Source organism: Temnothorax americanus, unplaced genomic scaffold (assembly GCF_048541705.1).
Source record: "Temnothorax americanus isolate GAGA-0224 unplaced genomic scaffold, ASM4854170v1 Scaffold9, whole genome shotgun sequence".
Classification (NCBI taxonomy): Eukaryota; Metazoa; Arthropoda; class Insecta; order Hymenoptera; family Formicidae; genus Temnothorax; species Temnothorax americanus.
In genome coordinates, this window is record NW_027509812.1 from 680823 (window position 1) to 700272 (window position 19450).

Genomic DNA, 19450 nt, shown 5'->3' on the forward strand with positions numbered 1-19450 from the left:
TACACACTATCGCACTTTCCTTAACGGGACGATTAAATGTTCTCTTCCTCCTCCTCTTCAAATCCTCCGCAGTTCCTGACTACTAACCACAAAGCCGATTCTATCCCTAAAGTTAATGCAACTGAGTAGGTTGTGTGTACGTTGAACCCCAAACCCGTATAGTCGTATCTAGAATAAACATACCGGATAAATATCCGAACATCTATCTTCGTATTCCGAAAAATATTCATTTTACAGTTTTCTCAGAACAGAGTGAATAGAATTTTCCTTATACAGGCTACAATAACCCTGCATGACTCAAGAACTTTTTTATGAAAAGTAGAAATTTAATAATAGAATTTACGTATTGAATAATATATTATTAACTGATGATAGAAGAATGTTTATGTGCGCGAAATTATGTATTAGAGATATGATAATTATAAAGTAAATTATTAATAATCAGTATTCAGAGAAGACTTTTTTTACATGTAAAAGACACGCAAGAATATATAGGAAAAGAAATTTGGAATCTGGCAATCTCATATATGTGAGAGAAGTACGCATTTAACATTTACGAACGCACCTTACTTACGTATCTCCTATCTGTTGAAGGAGCCGTTATTATCCTCAATAAACGACCGCTGCGGCGTATGCGGACGATTCCAGGTCACGCAGCGTGATCGACGCGGTGCAATTCCGTGTCAGGCAGCCGGCATTAACCGAGAAACATCTCTCCGCAGTCAATGCCGCGCGACATCGACGGTACAATTGTCAATTGCATCGATTTTGCAATCTCTAATCCTTTCCCGCTCGCCGCAGCACCATGTCGCGGATTCGCTTCGACGGCTGCATAACGCCGAGCCGCATTATCGCATGCCGCTCTCCGTATGGATTCTCCTTGACGCGCGCGACGAACTTCTTGAATTCCCGTCCGACCAGCATCCGAGTTCTTCGAGTCACGAGCGCGCCTCTCGGAGCTGCGCTCGATGCATTTCTTCCGACGTGAAGCGCGCCAAGGTGCCCCGTTTCCGACCCCGGTCCCGCGAAGCGTTGTAACGCGATTCGCCACGCAAAGGATAACTTCTCGCGGTGTCCTTCGACGTCGATGCCGGTTACCCTCATACGCGGCCGTGGCGGTTTCCCGCGGCTCCGGTTTCCTCGAAGACGCAGATTATTGCTCCACCGTGGATTGCACGCTGGATTTACGCGCGACCGACGAATTCCCGAAAAAGAGATTCGTGGAAGAGATGTGCCCTCGCCTCTTCGTTTGCTCACGCAACGCAGCGTGGAACGTGGAAATACGGGTTCGGTGTTTTCGTCGTGTTGCCGATGTGGAGATTGCGATCGGTAAACGGAGGCGATAACTTTTTAGCGTATAACTTCGTTCGCGCTAATTATTATCGATCCTCAGATACGACACGTGTAGACTCGTGCATGACTCATTAATAATCGCTGCAATCAGAAACATGAAATAGATACAATGGCTTTTTTCCGATAAATCGTCATTATCTTGACAGGAAATTAGCTTTTGTCGATTTCTTCAAAGCGTGCTCAAGTACACCGAGAAGCAGTCCAATAATAATTACTATTGCATTGCGTTATGTTTGAATACACTTTTACAATATCGATCGCACAATGTTAGTTTCTTGTAACTATGAACAAGGGACGTTGTTTACCGCTGCGATTTGTCGCGCGGCCTTAAATTCAGGAACCCAGTTTCGGTTCTGCAGCGAGTTCTGTCAGCGAGCATTATCGAAGCAAATTAGCGAAACGCGCCGCGCCAGCGGAGCAGAAACAATCCGTGGCTGCGGCAAGCTGCGAAACTATTACTCTGCGGCGGAAACTGCCATTTGAAGTACCGCGAAATTCACCGTAGAAGGTACGTAACATCGTACCGCGGAGCCGAACCGGTACCTCTCGCAGCGCGTGTCCGCGTGAGAATTGCAGTAAACTCGGCGCCGATATGTATGTTGCGAAACGCCGAGTTTGTGAAGGAAAGTGTTGGCGAATTTTCAAAAATTCCACACGTGAAATAAATCCCAGATGTGAAGAGTCCTTTTCGCTTACAGCTCAAACTGTTATTACGCGCTGGTCATACAATTGAGACTGAAAAGCGTCGTCCGTTGCGTTATTTCAAGATGTTCCATTTCATGGGTATAGAAAAAATGTTCAAAGATGCATTCGGTGACTACGCAATAACGTTTGTTGCGGTAACGTTCTCTTCTAAAACTTCTAAACTTTCTCCAATCGTACACAATGGCATTGTTTCCAATTAGACTGCAGACATAATTGTACGTTTGCGTCGAGGCTTTTTGCGGACTGGTGTATCGGCGGGCAGCCGAGTGCCGTTATCGTGCGGAGAGAGAAAGAGAGAGAGAAAGAGAAAGCACACCGCAATTTAGAGGGATGGTACACTTCGCGGTACACTGATTTCTTCGTGACACCAGCCGGTGATAGTCCCGTGGCCGATTTCACGAATGCTCGCGAGGCGGACGATCGATCTAGCTTCTCTATTTTTGCGCCGTTCCGATATCGCGTAAGAAGTACGTTACGGAATTGCTGCCGCGACCAGGCTACGTCGTTCCGGCGAATTTCACAGTCCCGTAACGGCGAATCGCCGCGTTAATCGCATCCTTTCATCCGCGATCCGCGCGTGGCGGACTGGCAGCGACGTCGCTTAACGCGATACGGTAATTGCAGCCCCTTGTGTAGCACTTCAAAGAGGATCCAGCACAGTATCTCGTACCACCACTATCACGTGAAATTATGCACTATTATCAGGATGGAGAGAATGCGATCTCGGTATCTTTGTGCAATGTGTTAAGTCGTACACTGCACCGCCGCCATAAATAAGGAGTAATTGTTGTGTCGAACGTAGATCTCTATGCCATAGAAACTGTGATGGGGGAATTTCAATTTTGTAACTTCTATTATTCCGATAATTGCTTATAATTTTATCATTTTGCACACCCACGAACGCACGTAACTAATGTTATTAACAGTTCCCGGACAAGCAAGTTGACACGTTTAGTTAAACTTTGAGACAGAAAGTTCGACATAATTCGCGAGGAATTTCGACTTACGTTAATAACATGGGAATTACGAAAGCTCTTCGGAGAGTATCCTTAAGAAACTAGCAGCGAGCTCGAACTTATCTGCTTTAATATTCGTGAATCTGTCGTGAATTACAATTTGCAGGGATAATGCAGGAGTGCTCTGACGATTCAATTCTCGTCTTAACAAAGATCGTAACACATATATCCATTGTATAAATCCGTGAGAAAGCTCATAAGATTCCAAATATTTAAACTTTCGAAAGCTAACCGCGGCAACACAATTCCGGGGCCCAGAATCTAAGGAATAATAATTATCGTTCTGATCTGAAAAAGTCACGATGTCGGAAAGGCATGACAGCCGCGCTGATGTATATGCGAGGATGCAATTTTGCGAGCGGAAAATGCCGCGGAAAAACTAACGCGCGGCGGAAGAACGAGGGAATGTTGAGGGAATTGAACACGGATGTAAACATCGAGCGATAGTAGACAGAGATGAATGGGGCGCGTTGCATGCCGCGAGATAAATTGAATTAACATATTAACGGAACGACGAATAAAAAGCGCCGCGCGCGATTCAACGTTCCGCCTTTCTATCGCCATTGTGCGAGATTAATCGAAAAAAATTAAAGGATTGAAGATATCGTAGATCTCGAGAGTCCGCTCGGTTTTTTAACTATTTTTATTGATGCCATTAATTATTTCAGAGAGTCGCATTTGTTTTTTGTAATGCGAGATGATCTACGGAATTGATAAAGCCCGATATATATGGTGTATAGATAAAAAATTACTTGATTGACATTTATGGAAAGATTTCGTAGGCGAACGGAAAGAAGTTATATGAACCGCTTGTCAGGGAACTGTGTGTGAATCAGCCCATGTAATTAGCGGATTTTGCTTCGTTTGACTTCGGGCTGTTTATCTTCTGCGCGGAGATAAGTCGAAAGAATTCAAGTGTTACATTTAACGAAGTATCGTACAGATACGTGTGAGTTACGCGGTCAATTGGAATCTAAATCGAGCGTAATAAGCCGTCGTTCAAAGCAATGTGAGCCGTGATCTCGCGAGAAGAAGAGGAAGCCCTTAATCGGCGCTCATTAAATTAATCTCGAATTAATGACGCGGACAAGAATGCTTTATATATACACTTCGTCACTGTTCCAAAAATACACCCAAATGATTCAGCGCGCGATAATGAAATTGTAAGCACCGAACCGTTTGATAGATTCTTGGCGTAGAGATGTACGATGGGAAGAATGAAAAAATATCGCCCGCGGGAGGTTCAATTCCTTTGGGAGAAACGAATTAATTCGGCCGCGGTAGCGAATTTATTAACCTCCGGCAGATCGCAAGCGGATCCACGTGACACATCCGGCAAGTAATTGCACAAATAGAGACACGCATCACTGATGAATCCACTTCGTTATTGATCTCGGTTAATTCTATTGAGGATCACTATATGTACTCGATTTCTCGAATCGGAGCGCCGCGCCGATGCGCTGGAACTATGCAGCATCGATCCTCTCGATCGCGCTGGCGCGGCAAGACTGGCCGGCATGGATCAGGATCTTGATCGAGGGACAACGACCAGGGACGGCACAAGGCAGGGTTCATGGCGTAAATGCCATTATCGATTCGTGAATAATACACGGCTAAAAGGATGTTTGAACTGTATATTCGACAGTTTTTCATTGATGCCGGAATGTAATGAGCTTTCCAAAAGTTTAAATGAGTAATATCCGAAAGTACACGTTGTATTGAACGCTGTAAATTCTGGAATATTAATTTCTTGCGTTTGGAAACAGTGCACAAATTTATAAAACGTACTTTACAGGTTACAGAGAGTTATTACTTTACTTTAGTGCTTTATAAGTTACAGAAAGGTCACACAGATTAGTAAAGATCATATGAATTAATCTTAAATCTTAAATAATAAGACATTATTTTATAGTTTGTGAATCAAGATTTAAACTATGTGTGAAAACCGGAGATCTTTTATGAGATAAACTAAATTAACAACTGGAACGTTAATTCGAAATATAATTTAAACACACAGTTTACATCCGATTTATGCAGCTGAAAATTTTGTCTTCGAAATCAGCAATTTTAACGACGCGACCAGAAACAGAAGCATTCCGACGCGTTATCGCAACGTTGATTTATTACGGTGGGTATAACTATTCTTTTTTCTATGTTGCCGCGTGAATTCGCGTGAATTCCGTAACTCGTATTATTGCACGTGAGAGATACGCGCATTAACGGAAGAGGTAGAGCCGGAAGTGTATGCGAACACTTAGCACTATCTCAATCGGTATTACGAAGTTTAGACGGATTAATAATATGTAACGCGCGCGCTATAATTTCTCCAGTCAGTAAATTTCTCATGAAGCAAAATTATACTGAAAATTATACTCTATTATAAGAGAAAGGAAATTGGACAAATTTATCGAGTAAAATTATGTGCACAAAACGTAAAGTGTAAGTGTGTGTATATTCCTAAATTAGTTATAATCCTAGCGATTTACGTTTTTATTTAACTTGTCAATTATTAAAATGGGAAATTTCGTCTACATGCGAGACCGTTTTAGAAATGAATGAAAGAAATCGTTAAAGTCAACGCTCGTGTCATTTGCGTAGATCGTAAATCAGTCTCAAATTCTCAACTGGCGATGATGAGAGCGGGGTCTTTTGAAGAGCTCAAGACGCTAAACGAAAAGTTCTCAGGTACTCACGAGAGAATGCGGCCGGTTCTCCGTGGGCGCCCCGGCCGTGTGCCCACATGGGGGCACGTACCTGTTCCCGCGGTATGCGTGCTGCCCGCACCACACCATCATCACCACACAACCGCGCGCTCGCCGAGATGCACACACGCGCGTATATAAATACGAGCATCTCCCTCATTAAGGTACTCGACTGGTTTGGCCCACGGCGCGTACGATGTTTTTCGCGCGCGCGCGCGCGCGCACGGTATACGCGAAAGTGGCAGGTACACACGCGGCGTTACAACTCTCGCGAGGCCTTCCACACGTGGTCATTCGCGTTTAATCCCGGCTTTATTTTCACGCGGTTCATTAGCGACGGATCGTGACACCTTGCGAATCTGTTTAATTAAAAGGGACGAAATTATGGAAGGAACCACGGCGCGAAAAGTGGTCGCTTAGGGAAGATGAGTCGCCCAGATTAACCCCTTTTTAGAGCGAGATCTTTTTTATGAAACCTTTTATTAAATTTGAGAAAATATGATACTACTGAGGCTTTTCACTTAATTTATACTAAGTAGTCTTGTGTTCTCTTTTAATTAACTCTCGCGTACTTGAAGTACTGTTAATCTCTATTTATCGAATAACACTGTCGACATTTATCTAATAACATTATCCATCGGGATCGTGTTTAAACTTGAGACGTATATGGTCAAGATATACCTGCATATACGTGTCTGTCTGCAGACATGTTATATCCTTGCCGAAGGATGCGGGAGTTTGACTGTCGCGGCAGTTGCAGCAGCACGTTACATAGGTACGGGGAAGCGGAATATCATTTTGCAAGTAGGGAGGATCAGGGGTAGCCGTGCCGTTTGAGGACGATGACGCCGTATTGCGCGGATACCGAGTGTCTACGCGAAAGGCATTTCCGCTCGCTGATGTTTCTTCACGATGCTGCCTGCAGCATCGTCCTTCGTCGCTGGCGGATGTGTCGTATCGTCGACGACTTTTGGCTCTCATCATAATGAGTTTCCGCTGGCGCCAGCATTAGGACGAATCGTCGTACCGGTTGCTGATTCGTTCCCGAGGCCCTTTCGAGTTCTGCTCCCCTGGTTTTGGCGAGGTAAAGTTGTCCCATCGAGCAGACTTTTGCAATTCGAAAGACAAAAGAGGCTATGAAAATTATATTCAAAAACTTAAATTTCGACAATCAGCAAGCTCGTTTTTATCTTCAAAGCATTTTAGTATTGTGTAATTTTGATTTAATTTTAAAGACAGCTTTTTTATTAATTTGTAATCAATTTTTTATTACAGATGTCAAGAATTATTTTAAATTATAAATAATATGTATAAGAATATATAAGTTTTTATACGTAATAAAATGATACAAAAACTTTAATTCTTTAAATTATCTCTTCTTCAGAAAAATTTGTAATTTCAACTTTTATCTATATATATATATATATATATATATATATATATATATAATATTTAATACCAAAAAAATGATGGCATCTTGATAATAAATTGAAATTTAAGAAAGACTCTCTCTCTCTCTCTCTATTACTTAAAATTGCTTGCAAGTGTTAGGACATCGCCGTTACATTTCGCCAGGTGTACTATGTTTGATTTAATTCGTGACAGCAGCCTCGTTAGACGCTTTAACACCAAGATTCGCACGCGACATTATTTACGACGGCCGGTGTGTGTAATTCGTAGCGAGTTAACCGGTTGATTGCACGTCACATGCGTGATTGCGACATACACATGTATTTGTAACCGCATCGCGCGAATTTTGTGCTGGACAGCGAGCCTTCAAATGTGCGATTAATGGAACACTGCGCTTGAAACACGCGACGATAAACTCTAATTGTCCAAGAGAAACTATAAAAAACGAGATATTTTGCCACAGTTATTTTAAAAATATATCTATATAGATAAATATATGTGTAAATACATATGAATTTTCCCCATATCTCACTAATCAATGTTATCACTCTGAAATTAAACCGAAAATAGTTATATGGAACGTTGATTATTTTAATGACTCGTAAAATTGATTAAGATGATGAATTGCCTATATTGTTATAATAAGCAACTTTGAAATATTGATCGTGATAGCAGCAAAGAATAAGACAGAAACAGAAACAGTTATCCTTTGTCGTTTCTCCCAACAATATTCCAGTCATTGAACGAAGACAGGCAATGGCTAGATAACTTTATAATTTCGTTGTAAATTATAGGGAAATCGTGCCTGGTGATGTGTATTTATTCAAACCGGTTTCGACGCGCTGAAATCTTTTTCGGTCGAGAAGGGACCCCTCTCGCGGTCACATAACCGAAGGCGGCTAGTATTTCATACCGCATGTCTTTCGATATATCAACGATGTAATCTCCGTGAAATTCTTAATTCAAGCGTTACAGTCATAACTTCGTAATTTCGTCAGATACGACGCTCGAATGAACGGACAACCTTGCCGACAATTTTGATGCGAACGATCATGAAACGTCATATTTTTTTTAGAGAACCTGTATGTAAACGAGATTTCCGAACACGGTTTCTTTGACTTAATTATTTTTAATGTGCCGTATAAATAAAATAATCATCGTTAAAAGTTGCGTGTGCAAAATCCAGGGCAACTTTTACGGAATAGGTATCTAAATGATCGTTTTACGGTTAATCCGGGGTTAATCTTAAAACGAATGATGAGAAACAGCGGTTATTTCTTATCGTTTATCTACTTGGATTACTTATACGAGATGGTAGTTTAGGTGTGCCGCCGCGAAAACTGGATAAAGCGCATGGCACAAATCGCGATTTATTGGGCCATGCAAAATGAAGGGAATTGCGTTCCATATCTTTACGAGCTGCAGAAGAAGTCGCGGAGCGGCGCGCGACGTCGTTCTCTCGGTAGAGTGCCCTGATATCCCTGAATAATTTCCCGCATCGCCGGAATGACGAGCGGGGTTTACGCACTGGGTTATGGGATGCCAGCCATACACTCGATTCGTTATACGGATAGTGGTAATAGAGATTAGAGCAACCGCGCGATAACGGAAGTGGGTAACTCAGTCGCGATCAGCGCATTGGCGACATAAAAATGCTCATCGTTAGCCGTCTCGTGAATACCAGCTTTATTTTACCGCCGCGCCGCCCGCTGCGATTAAGCGTGTGAGTGACAATATTTTATTATGCCCCGAGATAAAACCTTTTTTCGAGCGACTGATACTGATTTAGGCCACGGAATATAAAATTATCGGCACTGGCAATATGAAATTGATATTAAAGCGGTAACCATTACGCACAAATGGAGCCCGTGAGAAAAAGCTACTTCGATAGAATCAAGTAGGTTCTTCTCCCTAATAGAGAAATCTTTTAGCGTCTCATTTGTCTTTCTCTCATTTCTGACGTAGATATACACTTCCCATCTGTTCATATAAAAGCCGTTTAATTAGCTAACGACTTTCCATGCTCCGGATTATGTTACCAAACCGCGAACCAAAAACTGGTCATACTCGAGGAACGCGAACGATAAACTCGAGTAAATAATAACACGGCAAATTCCTCCGCCCGGGACAATGGTTTCCGCATAGAGACGATATATATATATCGTCGATATATATATATAATCTACGATTCTCCGATAAATAACTTGGGGAGAGCGCGACCGTTTTCGGCGGCCGAGATTTGTGTCCCGGCGGCGTCGTCGAAATTACTCCGAATGCAAGCGGATGCGGCGAGGCGGCGCGGACCGGGCTCGCCGAATCGCCTGACTTTCGCTGCAGTTTCGCGCAGTCGGTGTGTTTCGAAATTCGGCGTACGCTACCCGGGGGAAAACAATGCGCCACCGTGTCGTTTCAAGGCTGTTTCACACTTACCGCCGCGCGGGCCGCCCGTAAAACGGCGAAATCGCGCCTGAATTTACGATGCAATCGTGTGCTCGCGGTACCGGCAAAATTTTTCTTCAACTTCTGCAGAGCGCAAGTGATTTACGATTACTTAAACTTTTGATATCGATAGCTAATATACGACGAAATTTTATTTAAAAAATGGGCCTGCAGAGAGTGTGCAGCTCGGGAAGGAAGTTCTTCGGTTTTGTCGAGATCAAAAGTAGTCAGAAGAGAGATTTTTCACACATGCCATATTTATTCTTCCAATTATTTCAATTACTCTTAATATATGTTTTTAATGATAGCTACGTCTTTTTTGTTACAGGTTCACAAGAGCATAAAAAAAATTATACGTGGAGCGCTAGAAAAAGGAAATATAAACGGTATGTACATCAAGATGGTACATACAACGGTATGTACATTTCAAGAATGTATCTCAAACTTTATTATCCGATCAGGTTATATAAAACATTAATGTCTCATTAGCCATTACAATATCATAATATTAACCACAATTTTTGTGCAACTGCAAAATCGTATTCAAGTATCGCTCTGTTTATCCTATTCTCAAGTTTTTCTTAATTAAAGTACGAATGTCGTACTAATTTATGAAGACAGATTACATCGAGGCAGCTTTTTACCGGTACACAGCTGCTTCCGTTTGTGCGGCCTCATAATAATTTTATACGATCTGAAAATCTCGTTTCTTCAGCGCGAACGTTCATTATCCGGACATTATGCGACGTCATTGCATGACTATTTCGAGCACGCCTTTCATTCGGCTCACAATAAGCCATTGACGTTGAAATTCGCCAGGTAAAAATGCGGAGAGGAGTACTAAAAACGGTAGGAATTATAGGCGAGAGGCAAAGAGCAAAAAGTCCGGAGAGTCAACGAAAGGAAGACAAAAGATCGCGAATTGTGAAAAAAGGCGGGGGAAAGGGCGGGAGGGAGGGAGGGCGAAGTGAGGAAAGAAAGAGACCGGCCGCGCACCGGGGTGGCGCACTACGAAGGATATATTCACGGTGTTCGCCCTTTTGTTCTCGTAATCACCATTTGTGCGCTCTCAGATGCAGCGCATTCGTTCAGCGGCAGATGTGCGCGCGCGCGGCGCGGGCTGTTGCACATCTCGCTGCATCGCGAATCGAACCGGTTTGTGCGGTTTTCTTTAATTTCAGCTTATCACACGGGAGTATACGGGCGCGCGTGCGGAAAAACATCGCGTGGATCGCGGATCGCACGAACCGCGGCGCGATCGAAAGCGTTTTCTCAACCGCTATGTATTATATATCATATAAATCGCCCGGGAAAGCTTTATTCGCGAAACTCGGCGCGGACGCAGGAATTATTTACGCGGGATCTTTTACGGTGCGCGGTAACCGTAGGATGCGGCTCTACGATCTTATCTCAACGTTGTGCAATGTTGCAAAACGTATTCCTGGCAGAGAAAGGTTTGATTCCTATACACAAGTACAAATAAAATACGCAAATGTGGATAAAGGGAGTAGCGAAAGTTCATAGGAAAGAGAAAAAAGTGATAGCTCATGATTTTTATTGTAAAATGTATTTGCCGTATCTAAACATTGACTTTTTAAAACGCTAAGTTTTAACAAGCGAAATTGATACAATACTGTGCGCATCGCTCCTGTAAACTCGTCGTATTTATCATTCGCGAACGTGGCTTACCTCCGTCAACGACGGAGACGAATGCAGTGTTTCCTATGCATCTCAAATGTTTACAATAAGAGAAACGTACCGTCTGAAACGGAATCTTCTTAAAAGGGATGACTGTGTTATCATTACGTTAAAATTATTTTGCAATTGAACGTTACGTTTATTCCATTATCATAATATTGTTATATTATAGAAGAAAAATCTTTATTATAATTCATTAATTTACGAAATTTCTCTTGACAATCTCTAGATCCCTTTTTTTATCATTTCTTATAAATTTCATGATATATATAATGAGAATAATTTATAATATACAATAAGAAAAATATATAATAAACATTCTCTCTTTTTTCTGTTCATTTTATTTTGAAGTATAAAATTTAATAAAACTTTTAATGCAACACGTACGTTTAATATATAACGATTTTTAAGTAATATATTTAGTAAATGTATTTACGATTAATGTACATTTAAACTTATAATTAATTTTATGTAATTTGATAGATACGTCTGTCTCTCTTCTTTCTAATGTATAACATTTTTCATATACATTAATTATATGTATTATCTATATCTGTTTCACGACCTTTGTTGCACAAATAAGGAGGGTTCTGCGTGCAAACAACGCACAACCATAGGATATACTCATTCCGATTCGATCAAGTATACGGACAATTTGCTTTGTCGATTGCGTCGCAGGCGCATGTGCCGTCAAAGCCGCGCGCGTAGATAGCACTACGCGGTGTTATCCTCATTCTCACGAGACACACCGTGACGGCAACGGCAGACGAGCTCGCTGCTCGCAACAATCCCATTACCTCGCCGTATTAAAACAAAGCGGCGCACGCGAGGAGTAGAACTTCCAAGAGCACCGGCGATGCCCCAAGGGTTTCCTGCTATACGTTTCAGGCTTCTCGCGAGCTACGGAACATCAACATCCTCTAGCTCCGGAGCCACCGAGCGGCCGCGATATCCTCCGCGGGAAGGAAAGTCAGTTTATTTATTTCCGGCGTGAGAGGTGCAGCGTGCAGCCGCCACCACCGCCGCCGCCGCTCGCTGCTGCTGCCTTCTTCGAACCAAAGTTGCTATTATCCTCGGGGGCTTCCTCGTGTAATCGTTTAACCTTGAATGTCGGCACCTCGGAAGCTCACCATAAATTCTCGTCGATCCCGCGAGTGCATTAACGAAATTCTCGGATAAATTGCCAGTTACGTATTGCAAGTGCGATAGCTTAACTATACGTTGCAACGCTTATATTTTTTATACCTTTTAAGGAAATGACCGCGAGTTTCTGTTCCGAAGACATTGCACGAATAACGATCTCTGCGAGAGGATTGTTACATTTTACATATCCACGCAAGTTTTACGCCTCGATACAGAACTTTCGCTTCTTTGAAATATTTACTTCTTGTTGTTGGTAAACCATAAAATTTTACGCAAGATAGTAAAATGTTGTAGAATATTATAAGTTTTCTTTTACGACAAACCCGATTTTTCATAGCCGGAACGTTTATTATATTTATGACTGTTTTACAGTTGCGAAAGTCGACACGCCGCGTCTTAAATCGTTTCCCTCCTGAAAAACTTAGATTAAAAAATTAAAATGTCGTCAACCCCTAATATTTATTACCTAGAATGTGAGAAAGTTTGATTAGAAAGATCGGTCGATTGAATTTTGCATCTGGACGGTGCTACTACTGGCAAAGTTATCATTATTCACGCACGATAAGAACTTTAATGAAACTCGTCTTGCTTGCTCGTCCGATTTTTTGCATCCACTCCTGCACGAGAAGTGAACCCGATCGCGAAAACTTAGATGGTTTGCATCCTTCTATCCGACGTTACATGGACGTTACCCATCTCGCCATTGCACATTGTTCCGTTCCGCCCATATCCATCTATTTACCGTTCTCGTGTGGTCAGTGAAGTATGCCCGGTCTATGGAAAGAGCCCGGAGGCTACCGAATTACAATGGTAGAAGAGTGGCCTTTCTCTACGGCGCCGTATACATAAGAACGCGGAAGTCGGCAGGTGTGTACATTTGCATAGGCTCTGCGTGCTAGTTATGCATTGTGAGAAGCGTACGCGCGATTTTGCGCGAAATCCCGGTTAGAAAGTGAGCCGGAATTTTTCATTCCTGAACCAACGATGTCCAGTCTCACGATAATCGGGGCGACACTTAAATTAATACTATAAATTAATTCTATAGAATGCGCGCCATCAGCTTATTCGCGTATTCTTACTTAATTACGACCAATTACTTTCACTTTCGCAACTATATGATTAACTATTTTTTCCGACATCCAAGATTTAATTAACAGAAATCTAATTTAACTTTTGAATCGTTATTATCATCTGCGTGAACTTAGAAATATATTATAAAATACATTTATTAGTATCTTTTCGTTGCCTATAAATCAGATATATCAGGAATAATCATGAAATTATTTTACTCGTATATTTATCTAATATTCCAGTTACAGTAATACTAATTTTAGCAAAATATGATTAACATTAATTATAGGCAATTTGATTCATAAAAATTGGATTATATCGATGTCATAAAATATACCTACATATCTAAATATATATAGTACAGATTTTATAACACTATGAAAATTATTTGACTCACTATATAATCATTAAACACAGTTATGAAATAATCAATCGACAGTTTTGAAAATTTTTATCATAATTAAGAATGCATCGTGAACCGCAAAAAGATTAGACAAACTTTTATTTCTCTCGTTTCTTATAAAGTTATTATTTTCCTTTCCTTCGGATAATATTCAGATTAATCTTAAGTTATCTCTTCGCGGAGAATAACTGAATCAAAAGCTTTCTAGAACTATTTCTCTGTCACGTCGGTTTTTGCAGCTCTTCGTTAGGAGACCGTTCGTCGCAGAGTTAAAAATCGACGAACCCGACCGCGCGAAAGTAGACAAATGTGAGTTACGATAACACAGTTCCCGCCTGAAGTATCGAAGACGAGAATAAAACACCGGCGAGCGTTCGATCCGATCGAAGAGGGTCGTAGCCGCACTGATGCTCCGCGGGTTGAAATTTCAGTTTCCACGAGACGGGCATTTATTTCGATCCGCCACGGTTAGGAACGTGGCGCACGGCAAAAATGCACGCGCGTCCCGCATGAATATTTACATCCAGATGGTGTACATAAATAGTACTCAACGAAAAAATGGGTTAGACCCGGGATATACCCACCCGCGCCGTAGATATCTGCCGGAAGCGGTCACAAATTCTACGAGTCTCGCGGAACAACCGTATTGCGCATAACTCTCGTGGACCCCCCCTCCACTCTTTCGTCCTCTCGTGGTTTTTCTCTCTTCTTCGCTCCTTCAACTCTGCTCTGAATTGCATATATAAATTATTTTCATTATGGTTGATATACTTAATATCCGAGAACTTAAAAGCTGATAATGCACCATCATACATAATATACGTAATAATAATTATAATAACTTACCGGTGTGTATACAGCGTATTTACATATAGAAAAAAATATCAAGTTCTACCCCTTTTTCCAAACTTAATGTTGATGAAACGCGCGCATACCATTTTTAATATTATTAGGATAAATGACTAATCGTTGTTACATTTGTTGATTATAATATTTCATTACATTACATTACAACATTATTTTAGTATTGATACATTATAATAGCTATAAAGATATCTTGAACATCAGCTTTCACGAAGATTTTTTAGATTTCTGTGGTAATTACGTCAAACTTATTTCGAGTTCCCGAGCGTTAATGGCGCGAACGGTATTCTTTTGTGGAACTGTTTCTCTGAAAGAATAAAATTGCAGCGGTATCACTTTCTTTCCGTCTTTGTCCATCTTAATGCTCGCGAACGATAATAAATCCAAAAATACCTAACCACGGTTGAGTATAAAAAAAAGAGAATGCTATAAAAATAAGCACGCGACGGATTATTCGTTCTCGAAATTCCAACGACGGTTTATGACAAATATAACATCTACTTTATCGTCGCATTTATGACGAATGGCGGATTACGCGTATGCACAAATGAAATATCGCTTTTATCGGGCCAATCGTCGTCGTAGCCCCTAATATTTGCCATTTTGGGATCACGTATCATCCCATTCGGTGCGGTACGAGCTTTCGCGTTTACGTTCTTCCTATATTTTACGGGTATCCGGTGCTCTAATCTCCCTGCACTCTAATCTCTCTAATCTCTCTACGTATACACATATATTCTACTTTTGGAGCGTAACGATAAATTAGATTTCCAAATATGATCCCCAGGGTGGTCTTAATTTTAGATAGGTAATCGAAACTAACGCGTGATTATTTTCACGTAAAACTCATAAATTAGTACACTAAAAAGAATTTTGCTTCTTTTTTTTTTCAAGAAAAACACGTAGAGGAAGTTTGAAAATATTGATTACAACATTAAATATGTATATACCGCGTTTAACGTTAAATATTATAAATTTTAACTAAAACTATTTTTGCTCTTTTTTTAAATAATAATTTAATAAAACAAAATATTTAATATGAGCAGGTTTTTAGCACTGAAATGGTTCTTTCCCTCACTTTCTCTCTCGCTTCGTCTCTGTCTCTAATTAGATATCGTTAAAGAGAGCAAAAAGCGGTTGAAGATTTATTGCGCATATAATCTATTCTTCATCTCCTTACCACTATTATTCATCTCTTTTATTTCTTACTTTACATTTATTACGACTGCGTAACGATTCCTCGGACTTCTTCAATTCGTCCATCACGTACTTGGTGTCCTCGGCTTCCATCCGCGAATCTCGACTGTCGCCATAAGTGCTCACGCAGATCGTTCTCGGGCGTTCGCTTCTGTCGCTCGTCAAACTGATCTAGACGAAAAGACGCGGTACATGTCACAAGGAAGAGGATGAAGGATCGTTACGTCGCGAAATTCTGCTCCAATTTCACATGCGACGTAAAAACGGGAAAGGACGGTTCTTACTTTAGATTCATCCGAGCGACAACGTCTCCGGGCGGGTCGACGAAAGGACTTCTTAAGACGAAGGCAGCAAATGGCGAATGGGAAAATCAAGAAGAACATCGTGTTTAAGAAGAATTCCGCTTTCCTGCCGAACATAATCGCGTCACGTTTCACGCACTTATCTATATATATATTTTTCTTACTGTACCGTAACTATACAGCTATCTCGCTGTACCTGCTGCATATCCTGACCGTTCTCTTGCGCGTATCTGGGTGCACCGGTGCACCATGTTCATCCGTCACCACGCATTTATATTTTAATTCTCGTTCGAAGTACTCCGACATTCCTCCAGTTTCCAATAGAGAGTCCAAGCCCCAACGGCCTACCACCGGTATGTACAAGCCGATCAACCATTTCAGAAAACCTGAGAGAAATATATTTCAAATTTCACATATCGTTATAAATATTAAAAATATATTAGACCGTATATAATGCTGGAGTAAAATAATTAAGTAAATTATAAAGATGTAAACATCATACGTTAAAAATATCAGTTAGAGAAAGTTGATTGGGAAAAATAAAAAGTACTATGCGCGTTAAAGACGGTTTATTAGTTAGAAATAATTACAAATCCTAAATGGAAGTCCGTCTTTGGGGATCAGTAAGTTTACAAATTATTAAACAAACAAATGTATAGGATTACTGACCCATGAAAAGTAAGAGCAGGATTGACGAGATGACGAAGAATAAGACGTCTACAATTTTCGCGAAAATTTCGCGGGAGGCTGTAGGAACTGGACCGCGAAATCCAGCGGCGTGATAAAGCTCCGGCGACATGGGTCTGCAACCACGCGCGTCACTCATGCATACACATAAGCAATGCAACATGCAGGAGCAACGATCCATTTTCCGTATATTTATTCTCCTGGTGGCCACTAATTCCCCGAGACGATTCAGCAATTGTACTGGAAACGTGTAACCGCCCAATGTTTGCTTGAATGATTTCTTACGCATAATTTCTCGCATATATTTCGCGCACTGCGACAATAAAAATTGTGCAGTTCGATAACTTTACGAGAAACTAAACTTTCTTCTTTTTCTTCACGTTCGTGAAAAAAATCAATTCAGGTTAAAAGATTATAGAATCGAATGTAAATTTGAGAGTCCTAACTTTAACGCTGTTTAAATATTATTTAATGATGCGAGCCTTTAGAAGTGATTGTAGTTTATTATTCTCATTGGGTTGTTAAATTTACCAGAACAGTGAAATTCGTTTATAGGCAGTTCTCCGTAGAGATCCAAGCTCACTGTTTGATCCCGTCGAGGTTGAATTATTTTTCTAAGAAACGTAGCGTTCACCCAAGACTCTGGAAGATTGTCGGGACATTTCGCGATCCTCGATCGATAGGACATCGAAGTCAGTCCCATATTAGTTATCACAACTGTCACTACAGTGTGATCGAGTGCCGTGCTATCCACGTGCACTTCGCTGATGCGACCTAGGAATCTAAGATTCAAAAATTTTAAACAATCGTGATTTAGTCGAAGATTGTATTATTGAAATATCTTTGATTTTGCTCACATATCAATTTGTTTCAATCTGTAAAATATCTACGATACATCTGAAGAACTTGGAAAATTACATTGAAACACCCTCAGATTTTGTTATTAAGAAATTTACTTATATTTATAAAATATTATTAACCCTTATATATATATATATATATATATATATATATATATATATAAATGCCTCGTGGGATCCAGCGAACCCCAGACCCTTTAGAATGAAATGTTTTCAAATGTTCTTGCCAAAAATGGAGCTCATGCTCCCATTGATGATAGTTGAGTGCGTGACCTCCCGTTTGTACACTTAGCAGTATTCAGTTTACTTAATTTTTTATACTATGTTGAAATTGAAATTTTAACAATATAAGCATTTTATTCTCTTTTCTAAGCCTTGAACAACATTGAAAAAATTTTTCATAATTAAAGATAAAAAAATCAATGAGTAAGGAGACATTTTTCATGCTGGGGTTTTTTAGACCCCTCATGTCGATCATTTACGAGATTCTTGAGAGGTGTGGCATTTAAGGGTTAAATAACTTATTTCTATTTATAAAATATCATTACGATGTCACATAAAATTCTAAACGCTTAATTTTAACATAACGTAAATCATCTCTCGGCACGTAGAGTTTATTGACGCTTTTCTATTCATCACATCCCGAAACTTTAGTTATAAATTTATTTCAAAGAAGAGGTATCCAGCAGCCAACACTCGAGTCATTCGGAGTAATCATAAAATCGGATTACGAGGGAATTAGCGCGCAAAGTGTAAGCGCGGACTTGTAATCTCTAGTTAGTCATCTAGGGCGTAGATAGATATCGCTCCTCTCGAGACTCACCCTCCCGCAAGCGCGGCATTGTAACCCGCTTCGACTTCGATGTCGATCGCAGACACGTGCGGCGAATGGTACTCCAGTGCGAGGAACTCGTGACTTCCGCTTCCGTTCGCGCTGTACTTGATGGGCTCGCTCGGCACGGATGCGAAATTGCTCAAGAAGTAACAACCAGGTCGCCCGGCCGCGCTAGCTTCCTGTCGACATGTGACACTAGATCGAACAGCGCGCCCGACCTTCGACAACCGGTTGGCGGAAATGTCGACGGGATACGCGAGGTGGTTTCCGGCACACGTTCGTGACGCGCGACCGTCGTCTGCTTTCGCCGATAAACCTCGCGATGACGTATTTCATAGTTCACGCGGTTCTAAAGGTTCGACAAGCGAAACCCTAATCGATAGATCTTGCCCTTTCCCGATGAAAGAATTTCCATTTATATAACTTTTTGTTTGTGATTTTTAATATTTCGATATTAATACGGTCTCGTTCAGACTCTTGCTAAAATTGCAATTTTTCGCACTTGCAAAAGATCCAATGTAGCGAACTGTCGAAATTCGTAAGCTCTTTGAAGCGGAAACCGTTTGAGACCGATTAAAACGTAAAAGCTGTAAAAAAAAGTTTTGGACGAATCCCAAATTTGCACGTTGCAAATGTCTTGCAGCGTATAATACAATGCGAGTCGTTTCGCAATGGAAATCCGGGAGAAAAAACGCGAATCCGCGATACAAATGATTCGAAATGTATAACAACGGACATTTATGAACGCGAGACAGATTCGGTATT

The 19450-nt window shown here is 40.9% G+C and overlaps 2 protein-coding genes and 1 long non-coding RNA gene across 13 annotated transcripts in view; 1 reads left to right on the top strand and 2 right to left on the bottom strand.

Moving 5' to 3' along the window:
• Positions 1 to 4565, bottom strand: part of LOC143908099 (uncharacterized) — a 215267-nt gene extending 210702 nt beyond the window's left edge. The window contains exons 1-2 of one of the 3 annotated variants that reach the window (XM_077425410.1): positions 4372 to 4565; positions 566 to 2733 (exon numbers count right to left, since the gene is read on the bottom strand). The gene's annotated coding sequence lies outside the window, so the exon portion shown is untranslated. Of the gene's footprint in view, positions 1 to 565 lie in introns of all 3 variants that reach the window. The other 2 variants (XM_077425409.1, XM_077425411.1) reach the window with 2 other exon arrangements.
• The window catches only part of LOC143908122 (uncharacterized), a 102524-nt gene that overhangs the window by 23364 nt on the left and 59710 nt on the right, over positions 1 to 19450 (top strand). For 7 of the 9 annotated variants that reach the window (XR_013260034.1, XR_013260032.1, XR_013260041.1 and 4 more), the window contains one exon: positions 9954 to 10011. The exons of the other annotated variants lie outside the window; for them this stretch is intronic. This is a non-coding gene — a long non-coding RNA (uncharacterized LOC143908122). The remainder of the gene's footprint in view (positions 1 to 9953; positions 10012 to 19450) is intronic. 9 annotated transcript variants of the gene reach the window in all.
• On the bottom strand, positions 14982 to 17762 carry LOC143908074 (uncharacterized). The gene is made up of 6 exons (XM_077425360.1): positions 17522 to 17762; positions 16973 to 17230; positions 16500 to 16689; positions 16286 to 16409; positions 16014 to 16172; positions 14982 to 15111 (listed from the first exon to the last, which is right to left on the bottom strand). Exons 1-6 carry the CDS (start codon positions 17691 to 17693, stop codon positions 15073 to 15075), a joined length of 942 nt encoding a protein of 313 aa, XP_077281486.1. The 5' UTR covers positions 17694 to 17762; the 3' UTR covers positions 14982 to 15072.